General features: G+C 42.5%; 1 protein-coding gene across 1 annotated transcript in view; it reads right to left on the bottom strand.

The window, feature by feature from the left end:
* The window catches only part of RPS6KA2 (ribosomal protein S6 kinase A2), a 304,496-nt gene extending 292,501 nt beyond the window's left edge, over window positions 1-11,995 (bottom strand). Inside the window, exons 1-2 of the mRNA XM_077347780.1 lie at window positions 11,481-11,995; window positions 5,704-5,757 (exon numbers count right to left, since the gene is read on the bottom strand). Coding sequence (XP_077203895.1) covers window positions 5,704-5,757; window positions 11,481-11,549 — 123 coding nt within the window. The 5' untranslated portion in view covers window positions 11,550-11,995. The remainder of the gene's footprint in view (window positions 1-5,703; window positions 5,758-11,480) is intronic.
* Between the last annotated feature and the right edge of the window lie 591 nt (window positions 11,996-12,586).

Genomic DNA, 12,586 nt, shown 5'->3' with positions numbered 1-12,586 from the left:
ATTTTCCAGAAATCAGTTATCAGGAAAGTGATCATCAACTATACCATTCATAATTGAAATTAGATAAATTGGCATACATCCCAAGATGAAGAAGAGTTGGTTCTTATATGCCGTTTTTCTCTACCAGAAGGAGTCTCAAAGAGGCTTACAATCCCCTTCCCTTTCCTCTCCCCACAACAGACACCCTGTAAGGAAGGTGATTCTGAGACAGCCTTGATGTTACTGCTCAGTTAGAACAGCTTTATCAGTGCTGTGGCGAGTCCAAGGACATCCAGATGGCTACATGTGGGGGTGCGAGGAATCAAACCCGGCTCACCATATTAGAAGTTTGCACTCCTAACGACTACACCAAGCTGGCTGTCTATATCATAAACGATACTTATGCCATTATATTACAAATTTTGCAAGATAACTAACAATAAATTAAAATGAGAACAAAGGAACAACAGTACATAACAAATAATAATAAAATGCAGAACACCAGGTATTTGAATACTGGAAGACTGTTTGAAATGATAAAGTTTTAATCATTTGGCTGAAATTCAACAGAGAAGAAACCAAATGAATCTCCCTCAGGAAAGAGTTCCATAACTTCTATTATTTACACAAACTAATGAAATTTATTATTTGTATAATTTATTCCGAGCAGAACAAGTTCACTCCTGTGCTAAAGTTCATACAACACAGTTTATCATCAAAAGTGTCCTCAGTAGTCAGCAATAAGAGGGAAGCATAGTATTTATTAATATCAGTTCATGCTTATAAATTCCAGTAATTACTTCTTAAGCATCTTGTTTTATAAACTCTTGTAATGAAGCCATGCAGCATAGTTACAGGCAAAGAGCAACTATTGTGAAAGTTTACATATTTAATTTGTCAGCAAAGTAGATGAAACTAAGTAAACATACTGTAATTTTCTCAACAAGCCATCTGTCAGTTATTAAACAATGCTACCCAAAGAAGTGGTGGTAGAAAGACATGGTTGCTAGAGGCATATCTCCAGTCAACCCTTTCAAACCTGGACTTCAGGTTTGTCCCATTAAATTGTCCCAGATTGTCCTATTAAATTGGGGGTAATCAATCCATTTTTAACTCTTCCCCAATCAGCATATATATTACAATCCAAATTTGGTGCTGAATAGACCTCCCAAAGTCAGTGCCTTCAAAAAAAAAGAAATTAATAAAGGGGGGGGGTGCCACTAATATAAGCTTACATCAGTATCCACTAATTCACCATTCTCTCTGCAGTTGGCAATTAGACTGTTCTTGAGTTCTGCTCTCTTTCCTTGTGGCAGAGTGGAGCAGGCTGACACACAGGAATCAGAATGTGGGTGAGCCTTCCCCCCCTGAAAATGAAGTGTTAGTATTCTGTACAGGTGAATACTATCACAAAAAAGCTCATAAAATTAGAATCCTTTGGGAATTACTGAATCTGACAGTAGCTACAAAGGGGGTGGGGGAATGATACCTCATTAAGGGCCAAACTATGCCATGTGATCACCACAGTGACTTACAGCAGGATACCAGCTACAAGTTCCCCAGGTTAACTAAATTTTGAAATGCCACAGGGGCCCAGTGCTTCCAGAGGCCATTCTGGGAACTCAGAACTGTTGTATGGCTACACGGTCCCATGGCAATCATGCAGCAAATATAATGTGTTGTCCGGCCATACTTCCCTTTTGGAAGTGCAAGAGCAGAACATGAACAAAATCACTAGGAAGAAAAAAAATTAAAAAGTAAAGATGGCATAATTTTGTCAATTTCTCCAATAGTTTCAGTTTCGATTTAAATGAAGGTAAAATGACTTGGACATCATCTGCATATAAACAGCAATTTACAGATAATAGTAGTGGGAAAAGTAAGAAATATCTTAAGCCAGTTGACCCAATTAATAATGAATGTGCAAAATATAGTTGTAGAAGAATGAACACAAAGTTTTATCACTTTATCACTTCTACAGAATACTGTGGTCTCACTTTTGGACTAAATTAATTAGCATTACTGCTGACTAGCAACCTAAATCTACAATCCTTTATGTTTTAAAATGACAAGCCTTGGAGGAAACCAGCAATAAAGCATAACCACTTTAATTAATCATCTGTGCTTCATGTTGAGCTGTCTTTTATCTTCTGATTTAATAATTTGATGAAGCCGAGGTTGCAAGGCATCTCAGAAGATGGAATGTAGCACAATTAAATAATATTTTTAAATACTACCATTAAATGTGGGGGAAATAAAAATAATGATTTCTTTCTGAAGAAAGGTCTTATATATTTTACTTTCAATTTTGATTTAAAAAAATAGTAGTGTGTTGAGTATATGAGTGGACTTCAGATATATACAAACACCTCTCTATAATGGACTAAGTTTTATATAACAGCAGCAGAACTATTTAAACCAAAGTGTGCCCCATTCATGCATAAAGGAGGAGAGTGATATAGATTTTTAGAGTAAAAAAGAATACACAGGTGAGAAGTCATGCTAAACCTTTTCTTCAGCCAAAGTTTCATCAGTGAAGCCTTTCTGCACCAGTGCTTTCTTGCAGTTTCACAGTATTATCCCATCTGATTGTATTTTAATTTTGCTGTTTTCCCTGCTTTCTGAGCAGATTCCATTGGACTTGATATTCCACTCTTTAGGGTTTAACACACGTTTCATTCACTGTTTTTCTGGAAATCACTTTCTTTTGCCACTAAGTCAAAGTTAATTCAATTGCTGAAATGTTCCATCACATTGTTTACTTCAGACCTTCTGACCCTTGGAGTTGGGAGTTGGGACCTCCACTCCTACACCATCATGATTGATAAGGGACTGCTCACCTTCTACTGTCTTTTCCCACTTCCCCATGCACCCTCTCCACTGATGGTTCATGCTATTGGCAATGCACCATACTTAAACAAAAGATTACATGTTATGTATTAGCCATTGGCAATAGAGGAAAAGAATAACAAAAGAATAACAAAAGGGAACAGATCCTCAGAAAACCAAGGACTCAAGGTGATGGTAGATGGATTTCATGGAGGGATTAGCAATGGTCCCAATTGTTCAGGTCAAATAAAAGTGTAGGAGAGCAAAGATGTGGTGCATAATGACTACTATTATGGGGGTGGCAGAGTTGGGAGATGGATCACATAGATGGGCATTTAACAACAACATCATCATTATCGTTGTCATCATCATCATTATTATTATTATTTAGAAGAAGAAGAAGAAGAGTTGGTTTTTATATGCCGCTTTTCCCTACCCGAAGGAGGCTCAAAGCGGCTTACAGTCGCCTTCCCATTCCTCTCCCCACAAAAGACACCCTGTGGGGTGGGTGAGGCTGAGAGAGCCCTGATATCACTGCCCGGTCAGAACAGTTTTATCAGTCCCGTGGCGAGCCCAAGGTCACCCAGCTGGCTGCATGTGGGGGAGTGCAGAATCGAACCCGGCATGCCAGATTAGAAGTCTGCACTCCTAACCACTACACCAAACTGGAAATTTAGATTTCTTACCCACCACTTCCAACGGCTCGTGGTGGGTTACAAACGTCTGTATAAACTCCTCAAAAAAGTACCCCTTAAAACCACAGACATAAAATACAGCAGATAAGAGACAATAAGATGCGGCAAAAAAACATGAAATTCCCAATTCTATCCCCAAAAAACGAAAGTAAGGAAGGGCAGATAAAAACTCAAGTCCACAATGCACATAGAGATGTCTTTGGTCCTCAGGGGGGTCAAACATATCTTCCTTAGCATGCCAGCTTCAACCATAGACCTGGCAGAAGAGGGACTTCAAATGTAGATTTGGCTGCCATTTTGTGTAGAGGGTGACTAGGACCAAAGTTCACCATGCTATGGTGGTTCCACAATTAACAGACCAAACACAGATTTGTGAAGTGAACTGTAACAGTAATGTTGCACAACTTGATGTGTGCCCATTGTTGCAAATATATACAGCATGACTGCCACATAGTCCTTCAATTAACCAGCAGCTGGCACAACTACGTACATTTTCCTGTTTTCACTGTCTGCATAGCCAATAGCTCAGTTAGGAAGGCATTAGATGAAATGATCTATGGTTCAATCCCACTTGGGAGCAGTAAAATGTTTGTTCTTGTATCCTTCTTCTGTAAGCTTTTGCAAATCATATTTTTGGCGTTTGGAAAGACAGGTTGTAATTGCAACCATTAATATACATTCCAGGCTCTAAGTGGGACAGTGTTATTATATTTGCATTTGTATAAGAATGAAATGTGTTTAATATCAGGAATCTGCTTTGGTACTTTGGAAAGATACATGCGGAAGAAAGGCAGTCATGTACATAATCAAGCAAGCATGCATGCATGCAAACAAACAGAAACACACAAACACAGAGTTAATAGTTGAGTGCTATGGGCAACCCACAGTGCTCTGTTCGGCAGCATGGTTTGTAAAAAGCATGATGCCTTTCCCCAGTACCATACACTCCACACACCCCATTCCATTGCTTTGCCCCAAAAAACAAAACTATCAGACTGCAAACATCTTCCCAGGTGGTCAGTGGCAATGTTTACTACCCAAGCTAGTTTTTCACTAGACTGGCTGGGATGCTGGGTGTGGAAACAGTATTTTTGAAGATCATGCTTGACTGAGCATACACATTGTGAAAGTGACAAACTGGGAGACTGAAACCAAATATGATGGCCCACCCCCATCAAGCAGAATCCAGTTTTTCTCACTGAAATAAAGAGTATAGAGAGAGGAATGATGCAGAGTGCAAGTACACGGCTCCATTTAAGCCATAACCAGCTTGAGTAATGACAAAATTGAAAGTAAGCTGTGCATGTAGAAAAGATCTTTGTCTTCCTAGGTTTTTTCTCATATGCCAAACTCTGACATTGGAACTGAGTTCAGCTGTGGGGAGGGAAAAGGAATTTGGGGGCTTCCAATTGCCAATAGAGCAATATCAGGCTGAACCACCATGCAACTGCCACTAGAAAGGAGAACATAGTCAAAACATTTATGGGAATGCAGTGTGATATTAACACAGGTAACTATGGAGCTTGTTCTTATTAGGATTTTATACATTTTTACATTCATTCATAACATTCATAAAATCATAGAGTTGGAAGGGACTCCAGGGTCATCTAGTCCAACCCCCTACATCGGGGGTCATTAACCCCCAGTCTGCGGCCTGGTACCGGGCTGCGAAGGCCTCGGTACCGGGCCTCCGCCAGCTGTGCCCGCCTCTTCCCCCCCCCGCAGTGAGACGCTCACCAGGCTTCGCTCACGCCCCAGCTAGCTTCTCGCTGCGGGGGGGAAGAGGCAGGTGTGGCCGCCGGCATGCCGCCAAACGCAAATGCACATGCATGGCAGCTCCATGCATGCGTGTTTGCGTGCTGTTGCTGTGCGTGCATGGTACCCAAACTGCTGGCTCTCCCCCACCCCTAGAAGTGGTCCTCAACAAGGAAAAGGTTGAGGACCGCTGCCCTACATAATGCAGGAACTCACAACTACCTGCCCACCCACAGTGACTCGAATTTCATAAATTCCTTTATTGTTTAACAACTGACAAGCTTCTAATTAGTCCACTGCTGTGACTAATTAATTCACATATGTATTCCACCAATAGTGGCTCTCAATGACTGAAATCCAGAAGATTGGCAAATCTGAGTTTACCGCACTACATTTTAATATAAAAATGAAAGATTACAAATTCCAAATGGACAGAGCAAATTACCTCATTTGCAGATTCATCCAAGGCTTCATCCAGGCTGGCATCCTCTGCTGCTGGCTGGTAATGTTTAAAGGAGGGAAGAAAAGCTTATGAAACACTATGCAAATCTGGAACAAAAATGTATGAAAATGAAATATAGATCCTTATTAAAAATTGATGATTGTAATATTATTACCTCTTATTTTAAGTTTTATTTCATTTATTAGCTGAATATCACACAGAATCAGTGAGTGATAACGGAATGGTTATTTATTTCTGTGTCACATTTGTATCCTAGTTCACAGAAGCTTTAGGCAGCACACACAAGGATATTCCATTTTATCTTCACGTCAGCTTTGATCATTGCTTGGCTAAGCAGCAAAGGAAAACCAGGCCTTTCTGATGCATGTTGTGCACTTTAGTCATTACAGCATAATGGCTCTCAACAGAGATTAACAAGATAAGAATTATGACCAGATTGACTAGAGAATTTGAACATGAGATTTCAGGGGCTTAATGAATTTTAGTGCATATTCTATCCCTCGGCAAAGATTTCTAGATTCCATTGATTTCAGTAGGATAGAGCTAAATATGCCCTTAACTAATCCATCAAAGTGGATTTTAGATCACTTAACTTTAGTGGAGTTGAAACTATTTTCTACAAACAGAAAAACTGTTTTAAAAGAAAATAAGTATTGCATAAAACCACCTATATATGCGGTCAGATAAATAATTTGAGTACAGTATAGGAAACTGTGCTATGCACATAAGACTATGGTTACTATACTTACTGTAATTATTTATTGCAAGTCTACTTATTGCAATAAGTACTTATTGTACTGGGTATTGTAATTCTATTTTCACAAGGCCTGAAGATAAAAGAGAAAGGAAACACAGCATGACTGACAACATTGAGAATTCTATCCAAAACATGCTTCCTCTGAAGTCTGACAAATGTTGGTGACAATTGCTTCCCAGCTAAGGATGCTCAAGCCTGCAGCATAAGAATGAATAGTTTTTGTCTTCATTATGCAAGAGCATGAGCAAATAATCAAAACAGTCTTGTTCCATTAACATTACAAGATTATGAAAATCTTTGCTGAACAGAAGCCAAGACAGGCTGCATCTTGTAAAGACTTGGGGGGGGGGGGAATAAAACCTTTTCTGAGGAAGTAAAGTATATTAAGCAAAGACAGATTTTTACACATGCTCATCTCACATCATTTGGGCTAGAACTGTATTTATTATCTTTATATATTCCACTATTCCTTCAAGATGCTCAGGGCCATATGCATGGCTTATCCTCCTTCATTTTATCCTTACAACACTTATTTAGCATACATTAAACTGGAAGAATGTGACTGACCCAAGGTTTCATGGATGGGTGGGAACTTTGAAGTCAGGCCAACTACTTGGGGAGGACTAAATTCAATATAAGCAGAAGCAGTCTTTCTAGAGTCACTCTAGCTATTGGATTTTTGTTTAGTGGTAAGAATATGCAGATTATTTACTGTTGCAGTTTGCAGATGGTGGCAATTTGGCAAGAGATAGGATACAGACATTAGGGTTCTTTTTTTTTTTTTTACCTAAGTCTAGATCCTTGTCCAGGAAACCTGCCAAATACCTGGCACCAGAGAATGCTGTTGTAAGACACTCCTCACTGGAGAGAAAAGTGGAGCATAAATAAATAAAAACAGTAGGAAGAACAAAGTTGGGTATTGTGTAAAAGGGGGGAAATATTCCCATGGGATAGAAGGTTCCACTTAAATATTAGAAAGCATTTTCTGACAGTGAGGGTTGTTTGTAGATGGAATACGCTGCCTCGGAGGGTGGTGGAGTCTCCTTCACTGGGGGCCTTTTCGCACAGGGATCTTTGTTGCAAATTGTTTGCGGAATGAAAAATCGCCATTTAAAATAGTGGAATTCGTCGTTATGCATACCTGCCTTTGTAGTGGAATCAGTTGCGTTTTTTAGCGTTTCCCACAGGCTTCCGGTCTCGGCAGAAATCGCTAGAAAGGAAGCGCTATTGCCAAGCTCGTCCCGCCCCTGGCCGTCAAGCAGCCAATGGGCAGCCGTTAGCATGCTCCCAAACAGCCCCTTTCCCTTTAAGAAAGGTTTAAAAAAAAAAAAAACAGACCCATAGCAACGAATCTAGGTAGATTCGTTGCAACGGAGAGACCCATCCAGCTGCCTAATGTGAGCTGTCGTTTGATTGTATGATCGTTGGCACGCTGCCTCGAGTGATAAAAAAAAAATCCCCCCCCCCTCTAACGGGCCCGATTTTCGGCTGAATTTATTTGTAAAAAATAAAGGGACTTTATTTCAGCAAACGGGCTTTTCAGTGCTTTGTGCTTAGTGACTAAAGGTGAAGGACTGAAGCCAGGGAAGCCTCTAAACTGAAAGAGGCTCGCCGGTGCGTTTATCCCCGCTCGCTCGGAGAAAAAAAAATGGCGATCGCTTCGCCGGAAGTTTGGAGGAGAGAGCCAGGGGGAGGGACTTTGAAGAACCAGCAACAATGGTAACGCACAGGTCTTTAGCGCTACTGTTGCAGATTGGTTGCAGGAGTGTATCGCTATCCGGAGGGTGAATCCACTTTTCTGGATTCCCCTGAAAGCGCCACAACGAAGCGCTTTTTGCTGATTGGTTTCAGGATTGTTGCAGATTGTCTACGACGTCGTGGGTTATGGCAAATTAGTAGCGTTTTCAAATAGCAACCATTGTGCTACTTTGAAGCCGTGCGAAATGGCCCTGGAAGTTTTTAGGAGGAGATTGGAGCATGTGAATTTTAAGTCCCTGAGAAGATATGGGGCCGGGCTGGATGGCTCTTTGTGGTCTCATCTTACTCTGTGTAATTCTGGTGTTGCTTGGTGTGCCAGCTAGACAAGGAAGAATTTTAATTGTTTTCTCCTTACTGTTTGAATTTGGGAGGTTATTCCTTCAGGTGAAAAGTATATAGTCCCGGAGAGTTCCATCCAGATTAAATGCAGGGAGGGAATACATTCAGCTAGAAATGTGTTGTGCCTTTCATTGACTCTAGGTTGGCTCTATCTGTCTGAAATTTGGAATGTTCCTTTGAAGAGGAGGAATAATCCATGAGGATAGGCTACAAGGATGATAAAGGAGGAAATGAGTCCCCCATCAAAATCAATTAAGCAAAACAATGGACCATATTTCAGCACATATCCCCAAAATCCATAATTTGTGTTACTAGCCTGAGACAGCAAAAATAAGAAGAATGCTGTTAAGTTGTTTAGCAGCAATAATAAATGACTGGAGGCTTGCACTTTGCTTATTGGAGCAAATATTGCAGTGACATGCTCGGGAATTTCAAAACTCTCCTTGAAAGTCAACTGCCTCAGCATGGAAGATTTGAATAACTTGTATGATACTTTCAAGTCCTCCAGCCTTTGCAAATTGTTTGTTTATGGGTTTTCTTGACCCCCTCCCCCCCAGCAAGCTGGCTTTGAGCAGTTTCCAACATAATAAATTACCATTACAATCTTTAAACCGCCCGCGGCGCGGTGCGCCGTGGACTTAATAATGGAGTAAGGGCTGTCTGGGAGGAGTTAGGGCGGGCCCTGTCCGGGATAAAAACTCGGAAAGGCCAATCAGGAGCCGCAAAGCGGCTCCTGATTGGCCCCTCCGAGTATCCATCCCGGGCTAAGCAGCCAATGGGGAGCCATGCGAATCGGCTGCTTCGCCCGGTCAGGGAATCACCGAATAGACTGGACTGCCAGCCGATGCGGTGAGTCCTCTGGGGGGCCGCGCCGCCTTCTCCTGGCTGCTGGAGCAGCCTTGCCGTGTTGCAGACGCAGCAAGGCCGTTCCAGCGGCCGGGAGAAGGCTCCAGAGAGCCGCGGGTGGGGGGGGGCGTGCCGCCTTCTCCCGGCCCGTCCTAGCGCCCATTTTATCCATGGGTAAAATGGGCTTTCTTTCTAGTAGTTCATAAAAGTACAATAGCTCATTAAAATTCATTTAAAATAACAGTATGATAAAGGTAAAGGTATCCCCTGTGCAAGCACCAGGTCATGTCTGACCCTTGGGGTGATGCCCTCTAGCGTTTTCATGGCAGACTCAATACGGGGTGGTTTGCCAGTGCCTTCCCCAGTCATTACCGTTTACCCCCCAGCAAGCTGGGTACTCATTTTACTGACCTCGGAAGGATGGAAGGCTGAGTCAACCTTGAGCCGGCGGCTGGGATTGAACTCTCAGCCTCATTGGCAGAGCTTCCAGACTGCATGTCTGCTGCCTTACCACTCTGCGCCACAAGAGGCTCATAACAGTATGATAAAAGTGACTAAAAATCTATTAATACCATCTAACCATAAAACCATCAGTCAACCAGCCGTCAGCTAGTGAAACTCTTTTTGTGCAGCCAATTGTCATTCAATTTTGTCTCATGGGATGTACACGGAAGGGGCCCCAAATGCATTGGTGTTTATAGGCCCCAACCAAATGCCTAGCAGAAGCACAACACTTGGTTGGGGAACTAAGACAGCTCTGACAAAGCCCTTAACTCTTCTGAGAGTTCATTTCACCAAGTGGGGGCCAGAACAGAAAAGGCCCCAGCCCTGTTTGAGGCCAAATATACCTCTCTTGGGCCAGGGATCACTAACCTGTTGGAATTGGAAGAGTGCAATGACTTTTGCGGGGTATAGTCAGTCAGGCAGACCCTCAGATGTTCCAGGCCCAGATTATCACCAGAAATTGATTATGTGTGAATACTGATACATCCCAAATCTATGCATGTTTATTCAGAAACTCAGTTCAGTTGGATTGGCTTCCTAATAAGTGTGTTTAGAATCATAGGTTCATGTGCTAAGATATGCATATGTATTGAAGGAGAAATTAAAATAATAATTAATTTCCTGTTGTATTAAATTACATATTTATTCAATATAAGCTATGAGGGAAAGAAAGTTTTTAAAAATATTCTAGAGGTACAAAAGCAATTTTTTAAAAACCCACCTATCATTGCTTCAGTTATCCAAAAGGAGTTCTTTATCATAAACATTGCAGGCATTAAACTTCTAATTAACAAGAATGATTGTAATTTATAGGTCATTAGAGTTGATGTGCTGATTTGACAGATCAGAAAACATCCCTTCATGCATACTAGAAAATACTAATTTTATGGTGCTGCTAAATGCACTGCACATGACAGACAGTAAATATCCTTCAGTTACATCTGGTCGAACCACCAGCATAAAAGAGCAACTATTATCAGTTTTTTGCTTAACATAATCCACTTGTTTAATCAGAAAATGAAGATTATATAGTCTAAATATTTACTGCAGAAGCTCACATATATATTTTTCTAAAGGATTGCTTAATTTTTTGTATAGTTCTGAGAATGCAATTGCAACAAGCTTCATAGGATGCTCCCGCACAAGTCCACAGGAGTCAAAACGAAGTGTCCCTGACAAAGGCAGGTAAAGGAACAACAGTCTTTGTTATCCCATTATCAGCTTTCTGTGGTCCTACTTGGGTACTGCAGGGCAGGGAGAGCAGGAAAAGGATCTGGCAGAAGAAAGCAAGTACATTTTCCCAGTGAACAATCCCATGTCGAACATGAGAAGCAGGTCTTGCACATTGTCCTCCTTCCAGGTCTTGCACATTGTCAACAAGTGGGTCCTGCTTACATAACAGCACCAAGGGGGGAGGGACGGGGGGGGGGAGAGAGAACCACCACATCCCAAAGTTCGGCCAAACAGAAGAGCGCTTGGTGACTTCCCATAGCGGACATCTAAATGAAACATGCAAGGACCTTAGAAGTCCTGGGGGATGTTTAGGGTTGCTCACCTCTGTTTCCATCGGCTCCACTTCCACTTCTATCTTTTTCCATAGCTCCAGTAAATGGGCAATTGGCATTCTGGAAGACTTTCTTCCCGCTTCCTAAGACTGCAGAAGCAGAAAGTGTATGAAGAAGACAGAACAGTCCAAGAGCGACTGGCGCCCCACAGACCGCAGGCAGGGAGCCTCAGGAGTGAGGGAGGCTTCGCGAATGACTCCCTCGACAGCCACCCGCCGCCAAGAGCAAGCAAGCAACCCGCTGCCGCCGCTGCTTCACACACGTTGAACGGGCTGGAGGGGCGCAGAGAACTAGGTAATTACAGCCCGGCACCGTAAAATGGACTTGGGCAGAAGAAAGTCTTCCGTGGCAGCATTTAAAGTCGGTTGCCTCTCCTTTCTCTCTCTCGCCTAAGGAAATAACTCAATGGAGAAGCCCCCCGCTCTTACAACCACAGGTGAAAGTTGAGTCTGAGGAGACTGCAGCGGCGGAGGCTGCTATAGCAACTGCATCCCGGCTGGGCGGAGGGGAGGCGTTTCGGAGCCCCTCCCTCTGTTCCAAGGGTAGCTTCAGACTCGAACTGAAAGCAGCCCCGCAGCAGCAGCTCGGAGAGGCACAGAGGAAGAGCCTGCAAAGGAATCAAAACAAAGGCTTCACTACAGGAGCGTTTGGAGGGCGGGGGGGAGGCAGCAGTTTGCAACAGGCAGTCGTAAACAAACACACACACACACACACAGGCGGCTGACCAAACATGCGGATGCATTCTTATCAGGGGTGGGTTCCCCTAGGCCAGGCATTCCCTTACCCAGCATCCTCAGGTCTCAGAGGCTAAACAGGACCAACCCTGATTTGGATGGGAGGCCATTAGGAAAGGCCAACACTCCTAAAGAGTGGCAAGCAGTGGCAAACCACCTCTCAGAGTTTCTTGCCTTGAAAATCTTACAGGGCTGCCATAAGTTGGTTGTCACTTGATGACACTTTTCACTACCACATCATAGTGGATTTTCCCCACCCCCCTTCATTTTACCTTCTTAAGCTTCAGCAAATGTTTCTCTTCTTATGCTCGTCAAGGTCTTTTCAGGCTATTAAAAATCCTTAGTATTTCACATTAACACTA

The sequence above is a fragment of the Paroedura picta genome, chromosome 1 (assembly GCF_049243985.1).
Source record: "Paroedura picta isolate Pp20150507F chromosome 1, Ppicta_v3.0, whole genome shotgun sequence".
Classification (NCBI taxonomy): Eukaryota; Metazoa; Chordata; class Lepidosauria; order Squamata; family Gekkonidae; genus Paroedura; species Paroedura picta.
This window is presented reverse-complemented; position numbering and strand designations above follow the sequence as displayed.